The sequence below is a fragment of the Fundulus heteroclitus genome, chromosome 22 (genome assembly GCF_011125445.2).
Source record: "Fundulus heteroclitus isolate FHET01 chromosome 22, MU-UCD_Fhet_4.1, whole genome shotgun sequence".
Taxonomy (NCBI): Eukaryota; Metazoa; Chordata; class Actinopteri; order Cyprinodontiformes; family Fundulidae; genus Fundulus; species Fundulus heteroclitus.
This window is the reverse complement of record NC_046382.1, coordinates 25671435-25698618: the sequence shown is the minus strand read 5'-3', so window position 1 is coordinate 25698618 and position 27184 is coordinate 25671435. Positions and strand designations below refer to the sequence as shown.

At 38.7% G+C, this 27184-nt stretch overlaps 2 protein-coding genes across 3 annotated transcripts in view; one reads left to right on the top strand and one right to left on the bottom strand.

Moving 5' to 3' along the window:
- Nucleotides 1-5928: 5928 nt before the first annotated feature.
- LOC105919076 (filensin) lies at nucleotides 5929-19093 on the top strand. 2 transcript variants are annotated; one of them, XM_012854306.3, is made up of 8 exons: nucleotides 5929-6476; nucleotides 6982-7042; nucleotides 7260-7355; nucleotides 13817-13909; nucleotides 15832-15939; nucleotides 16821-17041; nucleotides 17420-17511; nucleotides 17655-19093. In XM_012854306.3, the coding sequence occupies exons 1-8, from the start codon at nucleotides 6103-6105 to the stop codon at nucleotides 18611-18613; spliced, it is 2004 nt and encodes a 667-aa protein (XP_012709760.2). In that variant the 5' UTR covers nucleotides 5929-6102; the 3' UTR covers nucleotides 18614-19093. The 2 variants fall into 2 exon arrangements, with proteins under 2 accessions (XP_012709760.2, XP_012709759.2); XM_012854305.3 differs by having other exon boundaries at nucleotides 15826-15939.
- A 4124-nt stretch (nucleotides 19094-23217) lies between these two features.
- pcsk2 (proprotein convertase subtilisin/kexin type 2) overlaps nucleotides 23218-27184 on the bottom strand; it is a 44015-nt gene continuing 40048 nt past the window's right edge. The window contains exon 12 of the mRNA XM_036126408.1: nucleotides 23218-24298. Within this exon, the coding sequence (XP_035982301.1) occupies nucleotides 23809-24298 (490 nt within the window). The 3' untranslated portion in view covers nucleotides 23218-23808. The remainder of the gene's footprint in view (nucleotides 24299-27184) is intronic.

Here is a 27184-nt window from a genome sequence, read left to right as displayed (position 1 = left end):
ATGTTTCTAATTTTGGTGATATTCCTGAGGTGAAAAAAGGAAACTCTGGAAACCTGTTTAATATGGGATTTAAATGACATGTCTTGGTCAAAAATAACACCAAGATTTTTTACTTTATTACCAGAGGCCAAGTTAATGCCATCCAGATTAAGTTATTGATTAAGAAGTTTATTTTTTGAGGACTCTGGTCCAAAGATTACAATTTCTGCCTTGTCAGAATTTAAAAGCAGGAAATTTAAAGTCATTCAGCTTTTCATGTCATCCAGCCATGACTGCAGTCGAAGTAACTGATTGGATTCATCAGGATTTATAGATAAATATAGCTGAGTGTCATCAATATAGCTGAGTGTCATCAATAAACCTCATTCCCCGCATCACCTCTGTCCTTATTCATTGCCTAGTCACCTCCCGTCCTGACTATTCTAACTCTCTCCTCTACGGTCTCCCCAATACACTTCAGTTGGTCCAGAATTTTGCTGCTCATATTATCATCCTAACCTTGTCTTCCCAATACATTACCCCTATTGTACAACAGTCTTCCCACCCACTTCAGGATTCAATTTACTCCTCCTTACTTTCAGGGCCATCCATAACTTTGCCCCTCCTTATTTTAAAAGTCGCTTCAAAACTTACATTTTTAAAGCTGCCTACTCTCTATAAATGTTTTATTTTGTATTTGTTTTAGGTTATTGGTGCTTTGTTGTTATATTGCCATTTGTTTGGTTATAATTTTGTACAGTGTCCTTGAGTGTTATGACAGGCGCTTTTCAAATAAAATGCATTATCATCTTAAAATAGGTTTTGGGATGCTGCAGATGGGTCAGGGCCATTTTCTGACTGAAGTGCCAACAAGACAGCATCCTCTGGTCAGGCTAGCACGGATGGCATCTTTGATGTATTTCAGGAGGCTGCTCTTGAAGTACTTCATGATGACTGGGGTCAAAACAATAGGACAATGATCATTGAGGCAGCATTTGGATGTTTTGTTGGGCACAGGCATAATGATACAAGATTTCAGGCAGGCAGGGACCATGGGGAGCTGAAGGGAGAATTCAAAGATGCCCAGAAAACCCCTGCAAGTTGGTCAGCAAATGATTTTAGCATCCAACCTAACACCACGTGTGGACCTGTTGCCTTGTTCATTTTGATCTCCCTTTAAATGGAAGTCACTTGGAGCAGCCGCAGAACAAGAGCCCGATGCTGCAACTCTGGTTGAGGAAGATGTTCAGAGCTTCTGCTGCTTGGAGAGTCAGAGCATGCAAAGAAGCTTTTTATGGTGTCGGAGAGAGCAGGATCATTGCTGAGCTTCCAGTCTTTGTGCTTTTAATCTGATATCTCTGATGCCTCGCTAAATGTCACGTGGGATGTTGCTTTTGTAGTGGTCCTCAATGTGCTGCTTGTACCTGTGCTTTGCCTTCTGGTAGCCCTTTTTCAGCTCACTCCTACTCCTGATATAGGCCAGTCTGTCTCCAGATCTGTATGCTGCGTCTTGGGCCTTAAGCAGCAACCAGACTATGTCGTCTATCCATGGTTTCTGGTTAGGATACATTCTGATTGTCTTTGTGGGTATGACAGCATCAGCATCATGAATATAGGACAGCACAGATGATGTGTATTCCACCAGATAAGCATTCTCTTTAAACACTCCCCAGTCTTTGTTTAGAACTATCATTCAAGGCTAAGCAGGTCTCTTTAGTCCAAACATGAAATGTTCAGCATTGTCGGCCATTTAACATGAAATGTGTATGCATATATATATATATATATATATATATATATATATATAGTAGATAGATGAGAGATGTAGATAATATAGGATAGATTCTAGATATCTGAGATAGATCGAGATATAGAGATATATATATAGATATAGAGATGCTATTATATATAATAGATATATACATATATCATATATATACAGCTACTATATATACATATGATATATATATATATGATATATAGATATATATATATATATATATATATATATATATATATATATATATATATATAAATACTACTCTAGCATTGTACGATGTTGCTATTCCTAGTCAAGTATGTGGAACCACTGATGTAAAGCCACATGATGTGATTTTTATTCGGTTGTTTTCCAGACAGCTGGAGCGATTTGTTAAGAGAGAGAGAGAGGGACGCTTTGCTGACCTTGTTTCATAGCCTGGAGACCAAGCTGCAAAATGAGCTGTTTTGTCTCTTGTTCTTCCATCACCCTGTCTCTCATCTCTGGTAAAGGTCGCAGTAAAAGGCATCATGGAAATAAAAGGAGACAGAGGAGAAGGAGATTTGGAGCTGAAGATCGAGCCTCGTTAAAAACAATTCTAGGGTTTCATTTAATCTAGCAAAACTTTACTGAAAGGCTTTAAAGTCATATTACAAAGGAAAACACTTGATCATGAGGATTTATCTTTAAATATAAGTTCTGCTTTTCATTAGCACAAAAAGATACACAAAGTGTATTAAGTGAAGACTTTCCTTGTGATCTGTTAACTTCAGATATTATACTTTTGCATAGTAAAGTACAGTTTGCTGTGCATTTTTTATTAGAATTAACAGATGATGTAAAATATTGCGAGACTTTATAGAGAATATAAAAAACGTATTTTCTCATGTTGCGATATGAAATCACCCTGAACCTTTCAAGTTTTAGGCCAGTTAGGAGTACCAAAATAACATCTATTTCATAAATTAAAATTTCTTTGGTACTTTTTTTCCAAATTCAGCAGCATACGGACACAAAGATTTATCCCTTTAAACAATTTGGTAAAGTCCAGTTAAAGTTTCATGACTCTGTATGCTTCGGACATGTTAATTTACAACATTTGTGCTGTTTGACGACGGACGTTTTCCTTTTTTACAAAATGGCTCCTTTTACTCCCTTTTCAACCTAATTTTCCTCTTCACGACAGGATGAGAATGTCTTCATCACTGAATGAGTGAATGCTGGCCCACAGATGAGTGTAAACACTTGAATATTGGCTCAATGACATTGCTCCTCTGTGCTCTGCCATCTTTTGGGACATCTGTTGCTTTGTTTCCCCAATGTATAACTGGTTACAGTCCTCTTGGCACTACACAACATTGCTGTGTTTTTGTTGGGGGACCAGATCTTTGAGGTGAACCAGTCTTTGCCCTAATGTGTTTTACGGTTTGAAAGCCACTGGGACATCATGTTTAGAAAATAAACGTTTCAGTTTCTATGACCCTCCCACAGCATAGGGGATGACTACTGATCTAGGTTTGGGGTACTCCTTTTCACCCGATGGCTGGCTGGAATCCTGTTTGGTTATCTTGTCTGCTTTGAGTAAAGCCCAGCCACAACTGAACTGACCACTCTGTCCACTCTACTCATCCTGCTCTGTGCGGTCATTATCCCAGCAGCCCACAGTATAGAACACCGCAGAGGCTACCACAATATTGAAGAACATCCTAAGCAGAGCCCGGATTTAAGTCTCTTCAAAAGGTTGTGACTACTCTGGCCCTTCTGATACAGGGCGTTATTCTGTGTGGACAAGTCCAGCTCATTGTTTAGATGAACACCCAGTTACTTATATGGCGCCTCAGTCTCCCTGACATCTCTGGATGTCTACTCTGAGGCAGAAGTACCCTTCCTGCGGATGTCAGTCACCATCTCCTTAATCTTGTTGATGTGCAAATGGTAACATGCACACTAACTGGCAAAGTTAGTGATGACCTCTCTATACGCACAGTCATCGCTCACGCTCACGTCACCCCTCGATTCCACTTAACGTGGAAGCACCATGGAGTGGCTGTGCTGCACCTTCGCAGCTGATCACAGCAACTCTTGTCAGTCAGAACAGTTCCACCCGGTGCACCGTGGTGCATTTATGAAAGCCCCAGATGCCATCGCACTCACCGCTTCTCTAAAATACCTGGATGTTCTATTTTTTGCTGCTTGTTGCACCAACTCCAAGTCAATTTGGAGCAGAGCAGAGCAGATCATTCAAGCAGGAAGTCAGTTGATGAAAAGCATCCGTACATGTAGGCTTTTACTTGTAAAAAAACTGCACAGTGACATGGAGTTGATCAGTCTGTGGCACTGCTCAGGTGCCATGAAAGCCCAGGTTGCTCTGATAGTGGTCTTCAGCTCTTCTGCACTGTTAGGTCTGGCATATTGCATCTTCCTCTTCACAATACCCCATAGATTTTCTATGGGGTTAAAGTCAGGCACGTTTGCTGGGCATGGTCCTTAAACCAGGTACTGGTAGCTTTGCAGCTGTGTGCACATGCCAAGTCCTGTTGGAAAATAAAATCTGCATCTCCATAATGTCAGGACTCAGCAGGCAGAGCCGTGCAGTTTCTGCGCTTCCCAGCGCTGCTCGCCCACCAGTCTCTCAGACACCCACCTCCATATCCATCAGGCAACGCTGAGTCCGCTCCGCTTCCCCCCGGGAAGTTTTTAAATGGAATAAAACTTTTTTTAAATGACCTTACCACCAGTTGGGTGTTTAAAATAATTAACATTTTCAGTGTATTGACAATTTTTGCGAGCTCCAAATTTACCCTGTAGGTTGTGGTTTATCAAGGTTTCTCGGGTGTTATAGAAAGCTTTGACAACCCAGTCCCTGTTATTTCTATCTCTCTTATAGGTTAATTGCGAGTTTATTGGAATACTTTTTAAATTTGGATCACTCTGAAGAATGTTCCAATGTTTTGACATTATTTCTTTAATGTACACTTTTTTCTACCACTTCTTTTCCTTCCCTTCGCCTCGCCATTGATGTGCTTGGAAACAGCCAGCCTCTATTGCAATGACCTTATTTTGTCTTGCCTTCCTTGTGCAAGGTGTCAGTGGTCAGCTTTTGGACAACTGTCAAGTCAGCAGTCTTCCCCATCACTGTGCAGCCCACAGAACTAGACTGAGAGACCATTTAAAGGCTTTTGCAGTTGTTTTGAGTTAATCAGCTGATTGGAGTGTGGCACCAGGTGTCTTCAATATTGGACCGTTTCACAATATTTAAATTTTCTGAGATACTGAATTTGGGGTTTTAATAAGTTGTCAGTTATAATTATCAAAATTAAAAGAAATAAACACTTGAAATAAATCAGTCTGTGTTTAATTAATGGATATAATATACATGTTTCACTTGTTGAATGGAATTATATAATATAGATAGATAGATAGATAGATAGATAGATAGATAGATAGATAGATAGATAGATAGATAGATAGATAGATAGATAGATAGATAGATAGATAGATAGATAGATAGATAGATAGATAGATAGATAGATAGATAGATAGATAGATAGATAGTGTGTGTTTTATTTATTTGTGTGTTTCTTAGCTCAGTTTATTTGGTAAAGGAATTAGTCAATTTATAAAAAATGTATTTCATCATTTCATTGTTTATTTGTGTTTGTAATTTTTATATATATATTTCTTTAATTGTGAATTTGTTTATGGTAAATTTTAACAGTGCAAACAGACATAGATTGGATTGTTTCTTCTTTGGGTAAAAGATTGGTCATTGTTAGGGTAAGGAATTCATCCTGCAGATTAATCATAGATGGTTTAAAAGATTGATGTAGAAATTTTGTGAAATGTAACAAAGGGGAAATAAATCTATTTAATATAAGCACAGTCCAACTAAACCTCAACATACTAGACCTTTTTGCCATGAACTGCTTTAGACAGTTTGACACATTGTCCTGCACAAAATTGCCCCTCTGGGCAGCAGTGGGACAACATCCAGAGTTCCAACAGAGATACAGAAAGCAGCTGACTAAGAACCAAAATAATGGTGAACGGTCGACCTAGTTCTTTCCCTGGAAAGCCAGTTATTTGTTTTCATGTTTCTGCTTTGTCATCAACAGCAATGCCTTTCAGATCAGAGCCAGACAGGCAAACAAAAAATCTGGAAGGCCCCAGGCCGATATGAATGACAGAGAGACCCTGGATGTTGGCCTGGGGTGGGGGGGTTATTTCGACTCTAGCATTTGCTTCACACAGTTCAGTCTAACATGAGACTGCAAAGGGTGAGGATCCAAGTTTTCTCACATTAAAGGTGCTAAAGGGGAATCAAGCAATCTGGGATACCATCAGACCAGTGGACCGAGGCCAATATGTTCAAGACCAGGTACCTGCACGAGGTCCGGAAGGAGAAATATGAGCGCTCAGATGTCTTTGATGAGGAAACTGAGGACGATGAAACCTCTGCAGGCATCTCAGCCATCCAGGGCTGGGAGAGCCTTCAGGAGCTCAACAGCCGCTTCGCCCGGTACATCAACAGGGCTCGGGTGCTGGAGCAGCGGAACGCCGTGTTCCGCAAGCAGCTGGAGACCCTGCAGCGGATGGAGGAGGCCAGTGGCTTGGAGGAGGCCTTCACAGAGCAGATTGAAATCAACAGACAGCGAATCAGAGAGCTGAGCTCCGACCACGGCAAGCTGGAGCGGGAGTTGAGGGAGGCTTGCCGCATGCTGGATGACTTTACCAACAAGTAAGAACGAGGACAAACAGTGGTTTATATTTGGTTCAAACATCAAAGATGGATGAAAGTTTTGCATTAGTCCACCAAAAGTTCAAAGTAAATCGTATAAAGAATCTGTAGGGGGATCTAAAGATTATTGTGGCAAGGAGACCTCCCAAACTCGAAAACTTTTCACCCAAGATAAATTGTCAAAATACCAGAAGAATGCCTATAAAGATGTTTCTGTTGATTACTGAGAAGGGTATTTATAACGTCTCAACATGCAATTTTTAGTAAGAATGAAAATAAAAACTTTGATGATAAATTTGATACTTTGATGCCTCAAGAATGAAATTGTGGTCAGTGAATGAACACTTTCCATTACCTTCTAAACCAACAAACCAAAAAGGAAATAAATAAAACCCAAAATCTCCACCAAAACACATTTAACAGCAGACAATGTAAAGACAGAAAAAAAACAACAGCTGGATCCTCTGTAACTCATGGCTTCAGTGCAAATGTTTTTTTTTTCCAGATACAAAAATGAATGTGAATACCAAGAGCGTCTCCGGGGCACTCTCGAACATTTAAACAAGGTACTGCCTGAAAAAAACTGTGCTTGTTTGTACGTAGACGATATACGAAAATAGGATTTTTTGAAACCAGAACATGAACAATAACGAAGATTGTTAATGGAACAGTTTTGTTTTGTGACACTATGTGAGTAAATTATAGATCAGTGTTCTCTTACTTAACATTTCCTTGACATAACCTTTCTTCTCTCTTTCCTTCCGTTCGCTCCTTGCCCTGCAGGAGGCCGACAGCGCTCTGTTAAAGAATCTGGAGTACCAGATCCAGTCTCAGTTCCTACAGGATGACATCAACTCCACCAGAGACAGACATAAGAAGGTCAGTCTAGCTAACTAACTGCTGACCACTGCTATGGAATTTAGGGAAATGCTATTCAAACGTAACATCGTGACCTAAAAGTAGCACAATTTTATCTCACGCTGTGCTAGCCACATTTAACACAGATAACATTCACTAATTCTTGACATGCCTCCATAGGAGTGCAGTCTGTCCTATTTTCCTATTAATTTAGCTAGTGATTTTTAACACTTGGGAGCAGACCTACACTGTATACACTCTGTGTATAGGACAATTACCTTTCATCACACCAAGGTTAGACGATCATAAGGTATGTGAAAGAAAACACATCCAAGACATCAAAAGTAACGTAATCTGCCTTGATACATTTGAATGCTATCAACTTACAGTACATTAAGAGACATGCATACTTCATATGGTAAGCATTGCTTGACGTCCAGAAACCGCCCTCATCTTTTAATATTTAAACCCACATAAGAATAACAGACTTTTTAAGCGATGCCAGCATACGTTACAAGATTTGAAAAACTATGACACAGACTCCCCATGCATCCATAGAAATATACTTTAGTCCCACAGTGGGGAAATTCCAGTGTACCAGTAGCAAAGTGAAAGGCAAATGGAAGCATGCAGCCACACAAAAGGTAAAAAAATAATAATAAAATAAAGTGCACAATAAATACACATTTACAATATAAGAAAAACACTACTACAACCTGTGCAGGGTGACTTAAAACTGTAAAAAAAAAACACCTTCATGTATATTTATTTATTAAAAAAAACAACAGCTTATCCAACAACAAATGAAAAAAACTGCAAAAACAGCAGGGATGTGAACACTAAGTGCGATTGTTATGAAGTCTAAAAGCTGCTGTGAGGAAGGATCTGCGATAGCGCACCTTTGGGGAAGCTGACGATGGCAGATTCATCTGAGAATGTCTGGCACCCTGGGTAGTTGATTGAGAAGTCTGGAGTACAGAGGATGAGCACAAACAGAGTCAGCAAAGTTCCCATCAGGAATTCCAGACGGCAGACCGGTCTGCCAGAGAAACAGCCTTGTGTCCTCATCTACTGCGGGCAGCCATTGATGTAGTCCAGTATCCACTGGAACAGGTGGTGGCCCACTCCTGACAGCTCCATCTTGTCCCTCGGAAGTCCTGGCAGGATGGTACTAAAAGCACTGGATAAGTCTAAGAAGATGATCCTAACAGTGCTTCCAGGTTACTTCAGGTGGGTCAGAGCTTGGTGCAGAAGGTAGATGATGGCAAAATCTATCCCGATTCCTGGCTGATAGGCGAACTGCAGTGGATCCAACAAAGACTTCCCCGAGGGGCAAAGTTGGTTCAGGACCAACCTCTCAAGGGTCTTCGTCCGATGGGAGGTCAGTGCTACTGGCTTGTAGTCAATGAGGTCCTTCAGATGTGGAATGTCCTGCACTGTCCCAGTTTCAGGCTCATGTTGAACATGCATCACATGACGCCACATAGTTGATTACCTCAGGAACCTGAGGCTGATGCTATTAGGACCGGCAGCCTTTCGCAACCCGATTTTTGAAAGCTTTTTCCCCAACTGAAGTGTCAAGGAACAGGATTGTGGCAGGGAAGGGGGCTGTGGGATAGAATCTTATGAAGCAGAGGGAGTGGGTGATGTCTGAAAGCTGAGCAGTCTGAAGTTTGGGAAAGGAAGCAGGCACTTGTTGAAGAGAAGAAGGGTTGCAGCCAGTGTCCGAAATTAACTTTGTTATTCACCGGCCAAGTTGGCCGGTAGATGGCCACCGGCCAGGCATATTTTTTACCGGCCAAAATATTAATCCTGACCAGACCTCAATTTTTATAAAAATTAAGAGTGAGATTATGTTAATTATGGGGGGTGTGGTTGGGGGCGTAGCTGACTGGACCCTGGAAGAGAAACCTTTGTTTCCTGACTTAAAAAAAAGAAAATATTGTAGTTGATTATAAAAGACACAATATGAATTATCAGATTCACATCCAGGCGATTAAAAAACACTACAGATTATCATTATTCTATCCATGTTGGTCTTATTTGTGAATGAGGCAGAGTTTCATCAAGCCAGTACGGTCAGTGGGGGTTCTAGGCCAAATTTAGCAGGGGGGGTCAGGGTGGGGCCAGTATTTTTCACAGGGGCACAGAACAAAAGATTGGGGGGGGGGGGGGGGGGACTTAACAGGTCAACATTTCATCGTTTAAAATATTAAGTAAGCCAAAGAGCCAATTGTGGCTCTGGAACTGCAGGTTGCAGACCCCTGATCTTTTCTCAATACAGCGGGAGCTTAACGTGAAACAGCTTAATTTTAATTGTTATTTTTTTATATTTTTTTTATTATTTTGTTATTTTATTATTGGGTAAAAACATAAACAAAAAAAAATACAACTGATCCAAATGACCAGTCAGTCACGTTATCTTTGTCAGCATTTTATCATCCTAAGAAATTTAACATCATGTTTTTAGTACAGGGGCCATAACAGATCCGCCCCTGTGTATGGTTCAAAATTTTCCCCTCAGCTGCAACACTTAAAGCACTCAGGGTTCACGCTGCGTCTTTACGCTGATCCAGCAGCTGGATTTTACCCTCGTGCGCTGCGCCCCCGATGTTACAGGTTACATGTAACGTAATTTTGCGCACCTGAATTCAAGCGCAACGCACCACGCCCACCGAAGCAGCGCTGGTTCTGTGTCGTTAAAAACAAAAGAGCATGAAAAAACAGTTACTGACTCTGACTTTAATTGGGACATTTTGGTACGAGTGGAAGGACATTAAACATAGCGATTCACGTTTTGAAGGCTGGCCGCTGATAAAAGCACCTTGCTCCGAGAGGGGGCGGGGGAGGCGCAGTAAGAGCAGTGAAGCACAGAGCCGCAGCGCAGGTAGTTAAAAAAAATCAGAATAAATAAGAACGAAACTTATAAACAGACTAATTGGCGTTTTAGACTGTATCTGGTTAGCAGATCTGTTTTCTGATCCAGCGTGCAGCCATGACTGGTTCTGAATGTGAAAGAAGCTGAACCAGCACCGCAGAAGGCGGGTCTAGACTGAGCTCTGGATGGACAGAGCTGTGAACGGATCATATGGGTTTCGTTATTTTTATGTTATTTTTATTTTATTTGGTACAAACATTTACTCGCCATGTGGCAGCTAGCCCTCTGAAATTCACTCGCCAAACGGGAAATTTACTCGCATTTGGCGACTGGCGAGTGTTAATTTCGGACCCTGGTTGCAGCTGTGGATCTTCCTTTACAGTTCCTTCTACACAGCTCTCAGCTCCTCCTTGTTACCTGATTTAAATCCATCCATTGATCCATTGATCCATCCATCCATCCATCCATCCACCCCTCATTTAATCCAAATATTTTAGCTTTGTCTTCACCTAACATACACTTATAGTTCATCTCTATAATGTGTGATATCAGACATTTTCTGATGTGTAATGTTCATACATAAAGCGATGTAAAATTTAAGCAAAACATGAGACTAGGGGGAGAAGAAGATGTGTACATTAAATTAATGTTAAATAATCTCTGTATGAAAACCTGCATTACCTCCGAAGAGTTTGTCACATTTACTCCTCATCATGCTGTAGCAAAATGTGTTGTACATGGAGTAGGTTCAGCTGTTAACAATGCCCCAAAAGCCTCATTGCCTATTCCCACATAATCTGGATATGAGTCAAAAAGACTGAAAATATTTGTGAAGTGATTTAGTGTGTTGGGCTTTGGATAAAGTTATGGCTGCCAAGACATAAACAGCTGGGAAGTCAGTCAATAAACTGACTGTTCTGGCTTGGTACCCAACTTATTCCTGTAACTCGTGAGGCTTTGAGTGATCTCCAGACTAGCATTCTTACAAGTAAAAAAGTGTTCTCTCACACAACAAAATACAGATAACAAAATGCATAAACATCCAATTTTACACCTTAAATTAGATGAAAAAACTCACTGCTGCTCATTTTCAGAATGACCTAAAAATGGCCTCACATTAAGTCAACATCCATCCATCCTATACCTGCTTTTCCATGCAGGGCCTTGGGAGAGCTCGTGCTTATCTCCAGCAATCAATGGGCAAGAGTCAGGGTACATCCTGGACATGTCGCAAGTTCCTCACAGGAAAACAGAGACATGCAGGATAAGCAACAATGAAAACATAAACTCAGACTTAAGGACAATTTAGAGAATCTAGTCAACCTAACAGTGATGTTTTTGGACTGAGGGAGGGAAAAGAAGTATGTGAAGAGGACTGACGCACGCTCTAGAAGAAAATGCAGCATGCAGAAAGACACCAGTGTGTCTGCACCATATATTGTTAAAGTACCGTCAGTGGATGCAATGTTCATACCACAAAGGACTGTTTGGAGTTTAATCATTGTGTTATGAACTTGCATAACTTTTTTCATGTTATGTAATATTTAGCCAGTTGGACAGAGTCTCACGCCAGACATAAATGACCTTGCCCCAAACACTAAAGGTCACATAGTGTAGGAAGAATAGATGGGAAGGAGAGGAAGGAAGAAAAAATTAGTATATTATAGGGAATATTGTCAGTGCATTGTTTCCCAATAATGTCACCATTGCAATATTTCATATGATGCCACTGACTGTCAACTCTATTGCAATGAATGGAGACACTATGAAACTATTTTGTGGCCTAAAAGCCAAAATAGCATGGGTTTTAGGGTCATTGAAAAATACAAATAGCAGGCCGTTGCTGTTTTGCAGGACCAAGAAGAAGTTGAAGTCGCAGGTGTAAAATTACTGAAACTAAAACATTAATTAATCTGATAATAACCTGCCAATGTGTTTGCTTCTACCGAGAGCACATTATTTGTGTTTAAATATTTTTAAGGAGTGATTTTTCTTTGGGGGTTAGGGATGGAAACAACAAGATGTCATAGACTAAAAGGTTAATAATACCTATTATAAAACTCATTGTTTTTTAACCTAAAACCCTATTGTTGCGTTAATCATTTTCAGAAGCCAGCTTTTCGTTGTTGGTGGTTGTTTGTAGCCAAACAACAATGTAAGTTTGAATATTCTACCCATGGGTTTTCTACTCCAGATGTAGAGGTACAAACATACAGGGTTTTTGTGGTCAGTTCAAATTTAGATTCTTCTGTCACATTTCTCTTGGTTCTACCAGGTACAGAAGATTTAGCTATATTGCAAACCAGGTACTTAAAAAAAAAAACAGCTCACTACATTCAATTAGCTACCAAAACAGCTTAATTGTAACTTCCTTTATTTTAAAAGAAGTATCACCCAGAATCAATCCGAAATCAACACCGTCAAGAATAATGCGGTTGTGGTTATTCCACTTGTACAGATGATATGAACTGAGTGCTTACGAACACACATGGAGATGCAAATAAGTAGAATGCAATCACTATTTTACAGGTTTGTGTAAGGATAGGTTTCTTCATAATTAGAATTTACTCCTGTAAAATGGTGTTTTAGGTAACATAATCTGAATGGTGCACACATTTTCCCTGTAAACAACAAACTAACAACAACACTTTAACCTCTTAATCGTCATTATTTTAATTTTTGTAACTTCTGTTACTAGTTAACTCCTGTTCCGTCCAAAAACTTAAATTTCATCAAACAGTAATATTTCAAAGAATTGTAGATAAGACTCTGTGTGTTTATATGCTGCATTCGACGCACATTTGACTTCATACTAACTACTGTATATAAGTCTTGTATTTTGACACCTAAACAGGTGACACTAGATGGGCTGCAATTTTCCTGGGGCTTTAGCAACCATTTGCTTTTTGTGATGTAGGTGGTGAAAACATTGTAGAGTTGAAAAAAAAAGAAGAAGAAAAGCAGTGGCCATCACAGGCACTCACAGAGGGACATGCACAGAGGGAGGAAAAAAAGGAAAAGAAAATAACCCTTTGTGTTGCAGTAAAAGCTGGAAGCTCGAAAACAAAGGCAACAAAAATGCTGAGGCATAAAATGACTAGAATGTCACATGCTTCACAGATGAATACAAAAGACTTCCCTACCTTCAGAATTTCTGTCTTTTTCTGTTTGTTTCAATTGTGACTGCTATTGATGAATTAATCCATGACTCTACAGCGTTCACGCAGCATATCAAAGGGCATTGCTGTTTCTGCGAAATGTGGAAGAGAATAGGGGGAATCATTTCACGTGAATGCAGGGTCTTGGCTGCTGAGCTTCAAATTATTACTCCAGAGGAAATATAAGCCACGCTTTATCATGCTCCTAGATCACAATAATATGAATGGTTATAGACAGAAAATCCTCTTTGTCCGCAAAAATATTGGGTCATATAGCTGAGCTTAGTAAAAGCCTTTAACTGCATTAATTTTAACTCCTCAAATCCACAGTAAGGTTGAAGCAGATTTGCAGCCAACTTTTAGTTGATGATCTGATGATTTTACTCTTTCACATTGAGCCGTGCACCTAATTTTTTTTCTTTTTTGTCTTATCTTCCTTTTCACAGAACCTAGCAGAGATCCAAACCTATGTAAACATTTTGCAGCAAATCAACCAGACACTTCCCCTTGTTCCTAATGTGTCAGCAGGCATCTCTGAGGTAAGGTCACTAAGTTGTCATCGTCTCTGTTTGTGTGTTCGGGTGCGTTCAACTCTCCCCGGGGGAAGAGGACGGTGTTTGCATGTGTGTCAGCCCTGCAACGTGTGAGCAGCTGATGAGGTTACTGGCTCCTCTGTTCAATTGGTTTCCTGTCCATCCATTTGTCTGATTGTGTGTGTGTGTGTGTGTGTGTGTGTGTGTGTGTGTGTGTGTGTGTGTGTGTGTGTGTGTGTGTGTGTGTGTGTGTGTGTGTGCGCGCGCGCTTGTGCATGCTCTGTTGGGACAAACATGCACCAAACCTTTCATCGAAACTCCTGTAAAGACTAGCCAATTTTTAAAGTGTCCGGACACGTAATTAGGTAAATACTGAGGGGAATGACAGTGCATTCTAATTTCTGAGTAACTGTGCCATAATGGCTTCTGTTTGAATGCAACAGATTGGAGATTTACTTGTTTAAATGCGTCTCAGAGGCAGCGCTGCTTCCTAATGCAGACGTGCTTTAATTGGTTAAGTCTTCATGGGCGATGGGGTGAGAGCCACAGTTTTTATTAATGCAGTGATGAGTTAAAGATTTATTTAGCCACCTTGAAAACACCAGCATGTTTATGCCTGTTACTTGAGTGCTTTGCTCCAGATGAGGACCTAATAAAAAAAAGAAAGATCATCATTATATAGCAATATAAAAGTTATATTTCTTAGCAAGACCACACGGAAAATGTTTTTTTTTTATAAGCAGGATAACTTTCTGTACACTTCTACACGAATTAATTCCTTTGTTTTACATAACAAAGAAAAAAAAGTCTTACTCTTATTGGAGAAGGAGATTTAACTGAAACCAGTATTTAAACTGGTTTCGGTTAAATCTCTGTGGCTGCACTCAGTCTATCCAAATCAACTCCATTCAGTCCGTGCCATTTCAAGTTACATGTGGTGTACCTCAGAGCTCTGTGCATGGACATATGTTATTTATAACCAACACCCTGCCCCTTAGTGCATATTAATTTCTTGAGTGACTTGCAAAGAGGTGGGTGTTCGAAAATAAGAGATTTATTAGTTTAAAGGTTTCTCATAGGCTGCACTGCTTTTAATGCAGACATTGTTTAATTGGTTAAGTCTTCATACTAAATGAAATGAAGGCAAAATTATTTGTAGTTTGTTTTTATTTGCTGCAATGAGTTAAAAGATTACTTTGAAATCACTAATTTGTTTTAAGACTGTTGTACACATACGTTGCTCCTGATGGGACCCTAATTTAAGTAATGATCATCATTTAATTTATAAAAGTAAAGCTATATATTGAGACCACTTAAAAAAAAGCATATCCGTGGGCAACACAACAGTTTAAAAGTAGGATAATTTCCATCTTGTATTTTTCATTTTATTAGAAATGTTTAAGAGCATACATTGTATATCATTTGAGAAAAAAAATCAGAAACTGCCCATTGATCCTGTCCTTGCATTTAAGTTTTGTTCCAAAAACACACAAACCTAAAATGTAAATTATTAAGCATTTCAACACTGTAATTAGTTAAAAAGGTTAAAAAGTTATCATACCATCATAGCAATTTCCTCTTTTGTGTCCATGCACTCCCCTTGAAGTTATTAAATAAGTATGAAATGTTATATCCAAGCATATTAGCTTTTTTACTATTAAAGTCAAATATTCCAATGTCATCCAGCTTATGCTTCATTTTTCAAATGTATCAGTTTTAGTGTTTTCAGAAGAAGGCAAGATAAGAATGTATCACATATCTGATTTAGTATTTCAGACCTTTAATTCTTATTTCTTTTTTTTTTTTCAAATTTCACTACAAATAAATAATCACTTTGTGTCAGGGAGGTGTTCAATATCATGCTGCAACAATATGCAAACCTCACTGTTGAGTTGGTACTGATTTGTTCTAACTGTGTGAAGGAGCAGGAGAAGCTGCTGGCCCAAAGGAAGGTACCAGGACTGCAGACTCAGCTGGAGGAGTACAAGAGCGCCCTCTGTCAGCTGAAGGTTCAGAAGCAACGTCTACAGAGTGAGGTAAGTCACCATGGCAACATGACATTTCACTCCAATCAGATGTGCCCAAAGACTGATATAAGCGGATTCCCAAACAAAATAAAAATGCTGTCCATTAGCAGAAAAAACACAGCATCCTTTTGTATAGCTAGGCACTATTTTGTATTGTTTTTTTCTTAATTTCCTAAATTCTTTAACAAACAAGTAAAACATACAGGAATGCTATTTCATATGCAAAAGGATGAATCAAGTTTAATTTACCTGTATAATAGGATAATCCAGTCAGCTATTTGGTTGCTAACCAGACATTTTCAGAAAAGAAAAAAATCTCTATTCTTGTGTTTTTTAGACAGGCACCGGCCCAGGATGCACACAGATAATGTGACACGCAGAGACAACATACATAATATTGCCACACTTCCAAGGATCACTACATTTTACATAAACATGTGTTTTGTAAACTGTCCCATATTGCATTTATTTATTTTTTGTTAGATTCATTCGATATTTGTAAAAAAAAAAAAAAAAAAAAAAAAAAAAAAAAAAAAAAAAAAAAAAAGGTCCATATGAAACCACTGTTATACCCTTTCAGGGAATTAATATCTAATTTAACTATCTGACTTATCATTTTATTATCAATCTTACTAGTTACATTCATAAAATAATGATTATGATGACTAGAGCAAGAAGTTGCCAATTATTAATCAAAATGATCAATACTGCATATAATTCCATTCCATTCCATTTTCCGAACCGCTTTATCCCTCATGGGGTCGCAGGGGTTGCTGGTGCCTATCTCCAGCGTTCACTGGGCGAGAGGCGGGGTACACCCTGGACAGGTCGCCAGTCTGTCGCAGGGCACTGCATATAATACTTTCTTAAATCCTATTGTATTCTCTCAGACTGCAATGCTGGAGCAAGCCATAAAAAGCACACAAGAGAGTTATGACGATGAGATCCAGGCATACAATGAGAAGATTGACTCCAAACGGAAGGAGATTGAAGAAGCTGAGAAGTCATTGGAGAAGTACACCAGTGAATGTCGCCACCTGGCTATGTATCAGACATCTCTTGAGAATGAGCTGGAGCGGTACAAGAGGATCATCGAGAATGAAGATAACAGGTAGACTGCTTTTCACAAATACAGTTTAGCAAACACAAGTTCTAACATCCTCCAACACCCAAGGAAATTGCACATGCAGTGCTGAATAGGATTTATTTAATTATTTATTTGTACAGAGATTTAATCCACTTACTCTAGCAGGGAATTTAAACTGGATGACATTGTTTCCACCAGCAGATGGCCCTGTGACATAACAGATATTTGTCTGTTCCACGTTGCAATAGTTCAATTTCTAAATTTTTATTTAGACTTCTTTGTTCTTTTTTAATATTCTGATATGTCAGGTATAGGTTTTTAAGATTGGCAAAGCGTTTAAACTATATTGCTGTTGCCTGGGCAACACTTTTCTCTCCCTCTCTCTGTTTTTTCAACCTGCAGGTTGAATTCTGCCATAATTGGCACTCCCATTACCCTGCTTACCACTAATTACCGCTATACTCACACACCCAGTGCATCAAGCAGGGGTAAAGGTAAGGACATGATGAACAAATGACATCTGCTCTGTTTTTAAAGTCACCCTAAAGTGTATAGTCAGCTGCCGTCATAATAGAGGCTAGAAAATACTCTCCATATTTACAAAGCTAACACTTGACTTGTCTTCATTTGTGCCCAGATATCACCCAGGCTATCCAGGATATCACAAGCATAAAGCCCAGACAGAAGATACTGGCCAAAAAGGTCTTGAAGAAGAAAGAGCTGACCACAAAAGATGTTATAGACAATGGTCAGGAGGAGAGACATGTTGCAGAGGGTGAAGATAAGGAACCAAAGGGTGTCTCATCTGGGGAAGTGCAGGGGGACAAGGTGAAAACAGAAGAGCAGAGGCCTGTTCTCAGTGGAGTGTCTCCACAGGATGTCCCAGATGGAGCTCAGATAAGCAAAGCCTTTGACACTCTTTGCAGCATTGTCAGAGACAGAATGAGAAAGTACAAGAGGCCTGAGCCAATCGCTGACTTCTACACCAAAGGTCGCTACGTCCTTGTCACTGGCGATGGAAGCTACTTGGATCCCTGCTTCTACACATCCACGCCGTCAGCTGGCCGGATCTTTGTCACTATCAGGGATGGAATGATGTATCCTTATGAGCCTCATGGACGTGGCACACCCCCTCCTCCTCCTCCACCCCCGCAGCCCATGGTAGACCCCAGGCCTCTCAGTCCCACCTTGCCTCCTAATGGGGAAGATGACATCGGTGAAAGATCTAAAGATGGAGGAGGAAAAGGCAAATATAATAATGGAGAGCCTTCTTCAAAAGATCCAAACCCTGTTTCACCACCATCTGACAAAAGCTCCCAAGATCCTATCCCTGGGAACAACAGGTCAAAGAAAAACATTAACGACAATGGCCCAACTCCAAAGCCAGCACCTCGTGGTGGCAGCAGTTCTAGTTCAGGTTCCAGTACCAGCACCACCAGCACCAGTAGCTTCACCCCAGACACCATGAGCTATGAAAAGGTGGAGGTGGTGGAGTCTTTGGAAAAGTTCTCTAATGATCGCAAAGTCAAAGGTTATAAGGAAACTTCCATGGTGATGGAGACTATGATTGAAAAGTCGAGCAAAAAGAAACACTGAAACCACTCATGAACTCCCGCCGGATCCAACTTGGTTCTGGTCCTTAAATTAGAAGGCAGTGTTGATAATGGTATCAGATTAACTAAATGCAATATGACTAACACCAGTGTTTCAGGGAGATCCTGCAAGACCAACTAAGCTCTGATATTTCTTTTGCCTGCATCCATTTGCTTGAAGTCTCTGCTCCGGAGTCCTGAATGGATTTCACTTGTGTTTGACTGGCATCCTTCACCAAGCCCTTTACTGTCTGAAAACTTGGGACAAGATTAAAAGCCTTATGCCACCTGAAAAAAATAGTGAAAAATTATGCCAAAAAGATTAAGAAATTGTGCCACCCTTTTGATTTTCTCTCCTAGAACTCCAGGTTTCCCCCCTTTTTAGCTCAATTCTTGAATTGGATTCCACTTTCTGCCCTCAGCACAATTTTGCTGTGTATTAATTTGCTTTGATATATATTGAATAATAAAAGATTAAATCTCAGCTGAAGTTTTGCTCTGCTCATTTTGAGATAACGAACTCCATGCATTTGTTTGAAACCACTTTAGCAAATAATTGTATGCAAAGTATTAGGACCACAGGTGACCAGATAAAGAGTTATCACACAATGGGGAATGTCATTTTACTTATTTTTCTTTACTTATTATTTACTTTCTTTTGCACATGCCTTGTCAGATTTGTTTTTAGTAAGTCCTTCCAAAATGCCCCGCCTGCTCTTACTAGTCAAACACAGTGAGCTGTACGAACTCCCTTTTTGTTTGGCATGTGTGAAATCAGCATTGATGGTGTTAGGAAGTATAGAGTTAAAAGATTTACCAGCCACTTGTTGTTTGTTGTTGTTTAATTTCACTAGCTAACACAGACTTGATTACTATCTGTCCAGAAGAATCAAAAAATCATCAAAATCATCGGTGTCTAAACATTTTGCCATGGGCGTCAAAAATGTCAAGTTCAAAGTACTTGATGAGCCACAAAATTTACATTTTTTAAAAATATTTACATTGATAAAACTATTTTTTTGTCTTTCATTTTCCCTACTCAAAAATCAAAACATATGTTAATGAAACAAGCAAAGCAGTCGGATTTCTGTAGAAAAGGGATTTGTAAGTCATCGTAGACCCCCCTCCCCCAAAAAAAATAATTAAAATTAAATAAGACAAAAAGGTTCTCATGGGTTTGCCCAATTATAAAAATAAATAAAGCAGCATACAATGTCCTATGTTTTTCGCGTTAGTTACACAAGAAATACAGGTAGGTGACAGTGAATTTTGTGGACTTGTTTCGGCGGATCTACCTCCAGTCAAATGCCAGGAGGACTAGGGAATTGATAGTGAAACTTCAGCAGACGGAAACAGGGCCCATGCTGTCCTCTGTGATGGGGAATACCTCCCACCAGCTCTACAGAACTCTTTCGGCTCTACGGAGTTACTTCAGCAAGTTGAGGCACCCTAGGTGCACAAAGGTATGTTATCATTGCCACTTTCTTCCCACATCTGTAAGACTACATAATAGGGTGATATAGTAATAACTGAACTTCGGTGAGCTTGCACAAGTGGTGCAAGCTCACAAGTGGTGTGTGTTTATATATATATATATATATATATATATATATATAATGTATATTTATATATATATATGTATATGTATATATAAATGTATAAATGTATATATATGTATGTATATGTATATATATATATATATATATATATATATATATATATGTGTGTGTGTGTGTGTGTGTATATATATATATATATATATATATATATATATATATATATATATATATATATATATATATATATATATAGCTAATCATGTGGTTTTATAATAGTTTGTATCTTATTTATTTTTTATTTGCTGCTATAACCCTGAAATGTCTCCTTGCAAGACAATAAAGGAATTCTGATGATTTTGTGTTTATAGGTGTTAGTGTTCTCAACAAGAAAGGGGCAGGGCTCACTCTTGCTTTATTTAGCTAAGTCTAAGAAATGGTTGCACCTGAGTTAAACTCACTGTATGTTTGGTGTCCTATTTACTATCAAATTAAATTAAAAGCAACAATGATTGATAAAAGACGATAACTGTGTTTCACTTTACATTTTTCATTTAAGAATAATTGAATTTGTCTTTTTTGAAAGGCCTCACAGCACTGTAACTTCAACTCTAAAATGTTTTTAAATGTATGTCTGAATCAACTGCTTGTGTTGGCAAACCAATGTCATTATTGTTGAATCATGGTCAAGGGCCACTCAAAATCATTCCAAGCACCGCATACGGCCTCCAGGCCGCGCTTTGGACTCTGCAGGCCCTGTCTTCTCTCTCTCATGAACTTTAGTGCTTTATGTAAACTTGCAGAGTTTTTACTTACATGAGATGGAAATCACATACTGAAGAGGACAGCTCAAAATGTATACTGGGCTCATTTGGCATACACAGAAAACACATTCTGTTTCAATATCATTGAATATTTCACAATCTTATGGGCAATTTTTATAAAAGAAATCTGAAGGATGTCATTTTTAAAAAGGACAGAAAAGTACCACTTCCCACGAGTACTTTTCTGTCCACTAGAATAGTACTCATGGAAAGTGGAAGGGATGCGGAAAAAAGGCAAAGATTATCCTCGAAAGATCAAAACATATCATGTGCTGTTCTACTTTCTGTCACACCATTTATTCCACATGTAGTTATGTGGTTATTTATTAGAATTTTCTGAAGTGCAGCTTCTTAGTCATGACAAAAACTACCTACACTGAGGCAATAAAAACCAATGTGTGATAAACTGTCCATTTAAGTTCAACCTCTTATTAAACAGTCATGCTTCTTTTATGTTCTTCTTTCTACTGTTAATATTGGTTTATTGTTTGGTGCTGTAAGTGATGTGACCTTTGAAAGTGCAATCATTTCTAAAAGAGTAAGAAGATCTCCGTTTACTTCAAAAGCATTGATTTTTCTTACACAAAGGATTTCTGTTTCGCACATTGTTGGCTCCTCACATTGCTGCACTAAACTGACCTTAAAGTAACCCAGTTTGTTTCCGGCAGAGTATGTCTAGCTTATTTTTTAAACGGGGATAAGCACTTTCCTGGCAGTGCTTTATCGATTCTACATTTACTATCCTTAAATAGCATGTCTTTGAAGGGAGAAGTAGTATAGTGCATGTAGTTGTTGAGAAGTTGAAGGAAACTGATGCCGGATTTTAAAAATCTTTCTGAAGAGTTGAAAAGTGTATTCAGCCCATCTTACTCAATAATTTGTAGAAATGCCTTTCTCTGCAATTACAGCCACAGGCCTTTTGAAGTATAGCTCTTCCCTGGCACATCTAGAGAAAGCTTTTTCTATTGCTCATTGTTGAATGGTAAATGGAATGGACTCATGCAGCACTTTGCTAGTTATCCTGCCCACATTAGAGCCAGTTGCAAGACTACTCTCCTCAATAAGCCACAGTCATCCCTTCTTCTTCACAAAGCAGCTTGAGCTCAGGCAGATAGTATTCAGACCGTCTGTGAGCAGTACAATTCTAGTTTTAACAATAGATTCACAAAGGGATGTAGATCTGGACTTTAACTGGGCTGAAACATGAATGATTTGATCTCAATTATTCTATTGTAGCTATGGCTGTACGTTCAGAGTCCTGCTGCCCCAGTGTCAAGTTTTTTTGCAGCCTCTTTATCCAGGATTATGTATTTAACTACACCTTTACATTAGCTCTGACTAGTTGTCTGTCTTGTGTCAATAAAAGCATCCTTAGCATGTACCCAGTGATGTGTAGGATTAGTTTTTGCCACACAATGTTTTTTTGTTTTGTGTGTGCTGGTGAAAAAGCTCAGTTTTAGTCTTATCTGACCAGAGAAAGTTCAATGTTTTCTGTGTCCTATACTTGGCAACAATAGTCATCTAGAGGACAACAAAAGCCTTCTTCTTGCGACTCTTCCATAGAGGCTAAAGTTGTGTTGTGCAAAATTAATAGCTGTCCTCTATAGGTTCTCCAAAGTTACCATGAGCCTCATTGTCCCTGTGAGATTTTCAAATTCTTGGATATTGTTTTTGTAACCTAACCTTGTTTTAAGCTTCTCCAGAACTTTATCCCTGATCTTTATGGTGTTTTCCTTTGTCTCAATAACTATATACAATAAGATTAAAGCACACATGGCAGAACTGTTTACCGATTAGGTAATTTCCGAAGAGCAATGGTACCATTGGTGTTTATTTAGGGGTGTCGGAATAGATGGGGTGAATGCGTACGAGAACAACACTTTCCACAATTTTAAATTGTGGAACATTTTGAAAACAAATGTATAATTTCCCTTTCCCTTAAAGTTAATGTGCTACTATGTCTTGCTTATCAGATAGAATCCAAAACATCTGTATAGTTGTTTATAGGTTCAACATGTCAAATGTGAAAAGGAGGTTTTCCAAAGGATTTATATTCTTTAGACTGAAAATGTGCTTTCTAAATCTTTCCATATGTTTTCTTTTACTCACCTTTTGTCATCAATTTTATTTATTTTACTCCTTTATTTAGTTTGGGGCACTGGACAGATAGAATGGAAGGCTTTGTTTTCCACAAATGTTGGGTGACGTGCTCCAAATCACTCAAATACTTTAATAAATAGCTGAATAGGTTTATTATAGTATATGTCAAAGGATATGAAATATGAACTCATGACCACACTCTGCAAAATAAATTACACATTCCTTTCCTTGTTTACAAAAGGTTCACAAAAATACAGACGGGAAAGAAGTATCACTGCTCTGTTTGCAATTAAATTAAACTTTAAGTAGAATGAGACAGAAAATCATTTACAGTCACAGAAAAAAAAACTGTACAACATTTGGCAGAAGAAGGGTGCAGGGCATCAAAGCAAGAAATGAAAGTCTGGGGTCTATTTGATATATATATATACAACTCATTACATGTACGTAAAAACTCTGGTGATAGTTTTGCTTTCTCTACAAGGAGCAGATTATTTTGGGGTATACTTTTGTCATGGTTGTTAGGAGAAACATTCATCAAAGGTGGCTAAGTGAAACTCTTGATTACAAAAAAGCAGAAAGAAGAGAGGCAGAGCAGGAGACAAAAGGGAGAAAACACTGAGAGAAACCAAAGTGGTGTAGTGAGACTGAGGACAGAGAGAGACTGAAAATACAGGAAATAGTGAAGGAGTTGGCAACATGCACATGAAACTTTGACTTCAGTTGTTTTTACTCATCAAGCTCTTCAGGCTTCTCTCTACAGCCTCATCCAGCTCTTCCTCCAGCTCCTCCTTTTTGGACATAGCAAGTTTGGACTGATAATCACGCACAATCTGGTCTATGTAAGGGGCACTTTGTGTTCCGTGCAGCATGAGAGTCCACTCCTTCAGGACCCCCCGCTGGGGCTGGTCACCCCGAAAGCCCACCTCTAGGACCCAGGTTCCACGGGGGTCCTCCCCCCAGGTGTGGGTAGTCATGAAGGGCCACTTGTCAAAGCCGACCTTGGAGTCATCGTCGCGGGGCCTTCGACTCAACAGTATGGACTTTGTGCCCATTGGTGAGGTCATGTTGATGTTGATGTCTCCACGGCGGGTGGCGTTGACAGTGACTACGGCCTGGACATGCTCCAGGTAGCGGACGAAGTTGTCCTTCCCCTGGCAGGCCTCTGTGTTAATGGCCAGCACCAGCTTATTGCCAGACTGGAATTTACTTAGAAAGAAGAAACAGAACCAAATGGTTAAAATGTTTGATAAATTTAAAAAGTAAATTTAGCCAAATCAAACAAGACAGGACATGGGCTAAATCCCTGTAGTTCTAACTATATATAAAATAACTAGTGTCCTCTTTAAGCACACTTTCAAATTCTTGAGTTTTCATATTTGTCCTTAGTATGAGATAGAAAGCGTGTAATTAAGTCACATTTCTAGGCTGCCTTGCTCACAAATACCTTTTCAGCGCTATCCACAAATTTTCTGTGAGGCTGAGGTCTGGACTTTGTAATGGCCTCTCCAAAACATTGACTTTGATGACCGCTTTAAACCGCTTTGTAACTACTTTGGAAGACTGTTTAGTTTCCAAGCTGTAAGTAGCTGGCTGATGTTGTTTTAATATTTCCACACTACGTTCTTTTCTCCTAATAGCATCTATTTTGTCCGTACTACTACAAAAAAAAAAAAAAAAACAATGCTTCCACCACCTCTGTACATAATACTTTATTTGGGAGGACGTTTTCATGGTTACAAGATTCCTTGATTTTGCTTCAAATGTGATGTAATGGTCATTATGACCAATCACTTCAAGATAAGTTTTTATCAGATGAGACAAAACATGGCTCCCAATATTAAGATATATGGTCTGGGAACATTCTAAAAAATGTAATGTCTTTTTATCCTGCTTCTGGAGTAATCGCTAACATCAAAATAATAAAATATTCCTGATTTGCTTGTAATTATTCAATGCTTTTCAAAGTGTAAAGGTTTGTGTTATTTCACTGTTTTACATATGATTTATTTTGAAGCACACTGGATTTACTGTTGTATGAACAGTGTTATATAAAGTACTAAATAACATCGCTTTCTGCTACATTGTAGGAGATATCTGCAATTGATTCAAGCTGCAACAGATTGTTAGCTTTCAACTTATATCTGTGATGGAAGATATAGGAAATATTGAGAGCCCTTATGAAATTGAATAGTCAAGGCAAGAATCTATAATCTCAAGAATAAATACTAAGAGACTGCCGTTTTAGTAACAATAGCCATGCAAACCATGCCAATCGCAAATATTAGGTGCCAAAGCCTGCTTAAAATATAGACTTAGTTATCATTAAACATATTTTTAAAATTGTATTTTGGAGCAACCACTGTTTTACAAAGCAGCATGACATTGTCCCTGTTCCTAATATAATTACTATTGACCACTAACAGTACAAAGACTAGAACAAAGACATATTTGTTGCTGTTCTAAAGTTTTCTAATCTAAGGGTTCGTAAAGCAACATCTGATGGGCTAAAATTTATGTCAGCAGTTCAAAACTGTACAAAAACTGTATATCAGCAATAGCAACAGACTGCCAATCAATGCATCTCTTCTCAAAGCAGAATATAAAAACACCAAAAAGTCTTTTGAAGATGAGGAGTTGAAAGTTTACAGAATGATTGAGTTGATCAAGTCATTTTAAACCAACAATGTTCCAGTGAAGTTACTGAGGACAAAAGGTAAAACAAAATGCAAGAAAATTACAGAGTAAATCACAATTGGAGATAGATAAAAGGGACAAACTTCAGTCACTTCGATTAATGCATACACTGTCTTAGTGAAGCTTCAAAACCCCTCTTTGTTATTATGTCATTGAACTTGAAACATCAGACAATTGTTGATTTATTAGATAATCCCTGCCTAAGCAATAGAAACTTAAATTATGTTAATTCAACTATGTTTATAGTTATGTTTTCACATACCTTCTTATTTCAAAAACATTTGTGTTGCAGTCATTTGAATAAAGAAGTACCATCAAACCAATTCTGGTTGTATACAGAGTGAAAATTAGGATAATGAGGACAGTGTTTGAAGAAATAATGGTATTTGAGTTGCTAAGTGAATAAACAGAGTGGCAATTTGTTTTACAAACTTGGCATGTACTTCAATAAATTTTTCATTAAAATTGTTGTCAAATTTATGCTGTCCCATTAAAGGTATAAAGTATATACAACTATGATTTTATACAAGCAATTCAACCTTTATTATTAGATTATTTGAAAAAGTAATTTTAAAGCCAAAAAGTATAGACAGAGCTGCCTCTGAAGGGCTGAACCTGTGCAGATTACAAACAACCATAGGACTCTGTGGGGCTTTGTGTGCCAGCTCAGCTGATAAAGGGAAGATTTCCTCCAACTAAGTAAGCCGTAAACAGCCAGAGAAGCTATCAGATCACTGCTGAGCAGTGTTTGTGAGCATGGCTACGTTAGTGTTTATTGCTCTTCTCTGATAATACGCTATCATCAGAGGTGGGATTGTTGTAATTATAGCTCCACGACAATACAGGCAGCAGAAGCCCTGCAGTGCTGCTGTGGAAACAGGGAACTGATAAAAAAAATGACACTGCAAGTGATTCAGCTTTTAAGACAAAGCTCAAAGGCTTAAAAGGAGAGATGTTATTCCTGCTATTCCTTTCCAATAAACTCTACTATATGACATATTTTTAAAGATACTCAGGTCTCACAAACTAGGCCTTAAATAATGTTTGACTTCACAAATTTAATGAGTAAGAGGGCAAGTCTTCTCTACCATTGTCATGAGATGCTGCAAGAAAACTATAAATCTAATTTGTTATCTAAAGGAAGAACAGGAAGAACACGCATATACAGAGCATACTCTTACATTATTATTCTTTGTACTTTACTGTGTGCATTACACTAAGCAGACAGAAAAAGCTAAGATAACTGGTAATGTTGATTGAGGTAAATATCCAAATAGGTTGCACATTCATTTGTTATTCGCGTTCCACACTGACATATTTCACTTTATGCATCATATTACATGTCAAATGTCAGACATATTTACACTAACGTGAACAACTTTGCTGTAAGACAACATG

What these genes read in the sequence shown, in the direction of transcription:
- LOC105919076 (XM_012854305.3), top strand. Translation starts at nt 6,103, where the DNA reads ATGTTCAAGACCAGGTACCTGCACGAGGTCCGGAAGGAGAAATATGAG. An exon ending in CTCTCGAACATTTAAACAAG is followed by an intron (nt 7,043 to 7,259) that starts GTACTGCCTGAA and finishes CTTGCCCTGCAG; the next exon opens with GAGGCCGACAGCGCTCTGTT. An exon ending in CCAGAGACAGACATAAGAAG is followed by an intron (nt 7,356 to 13,816) that starts GTCAGTCTAGCT and finishes TCCTTTTCACAG; the next exon opens with AACCTAGCAGAGATCCAAAC.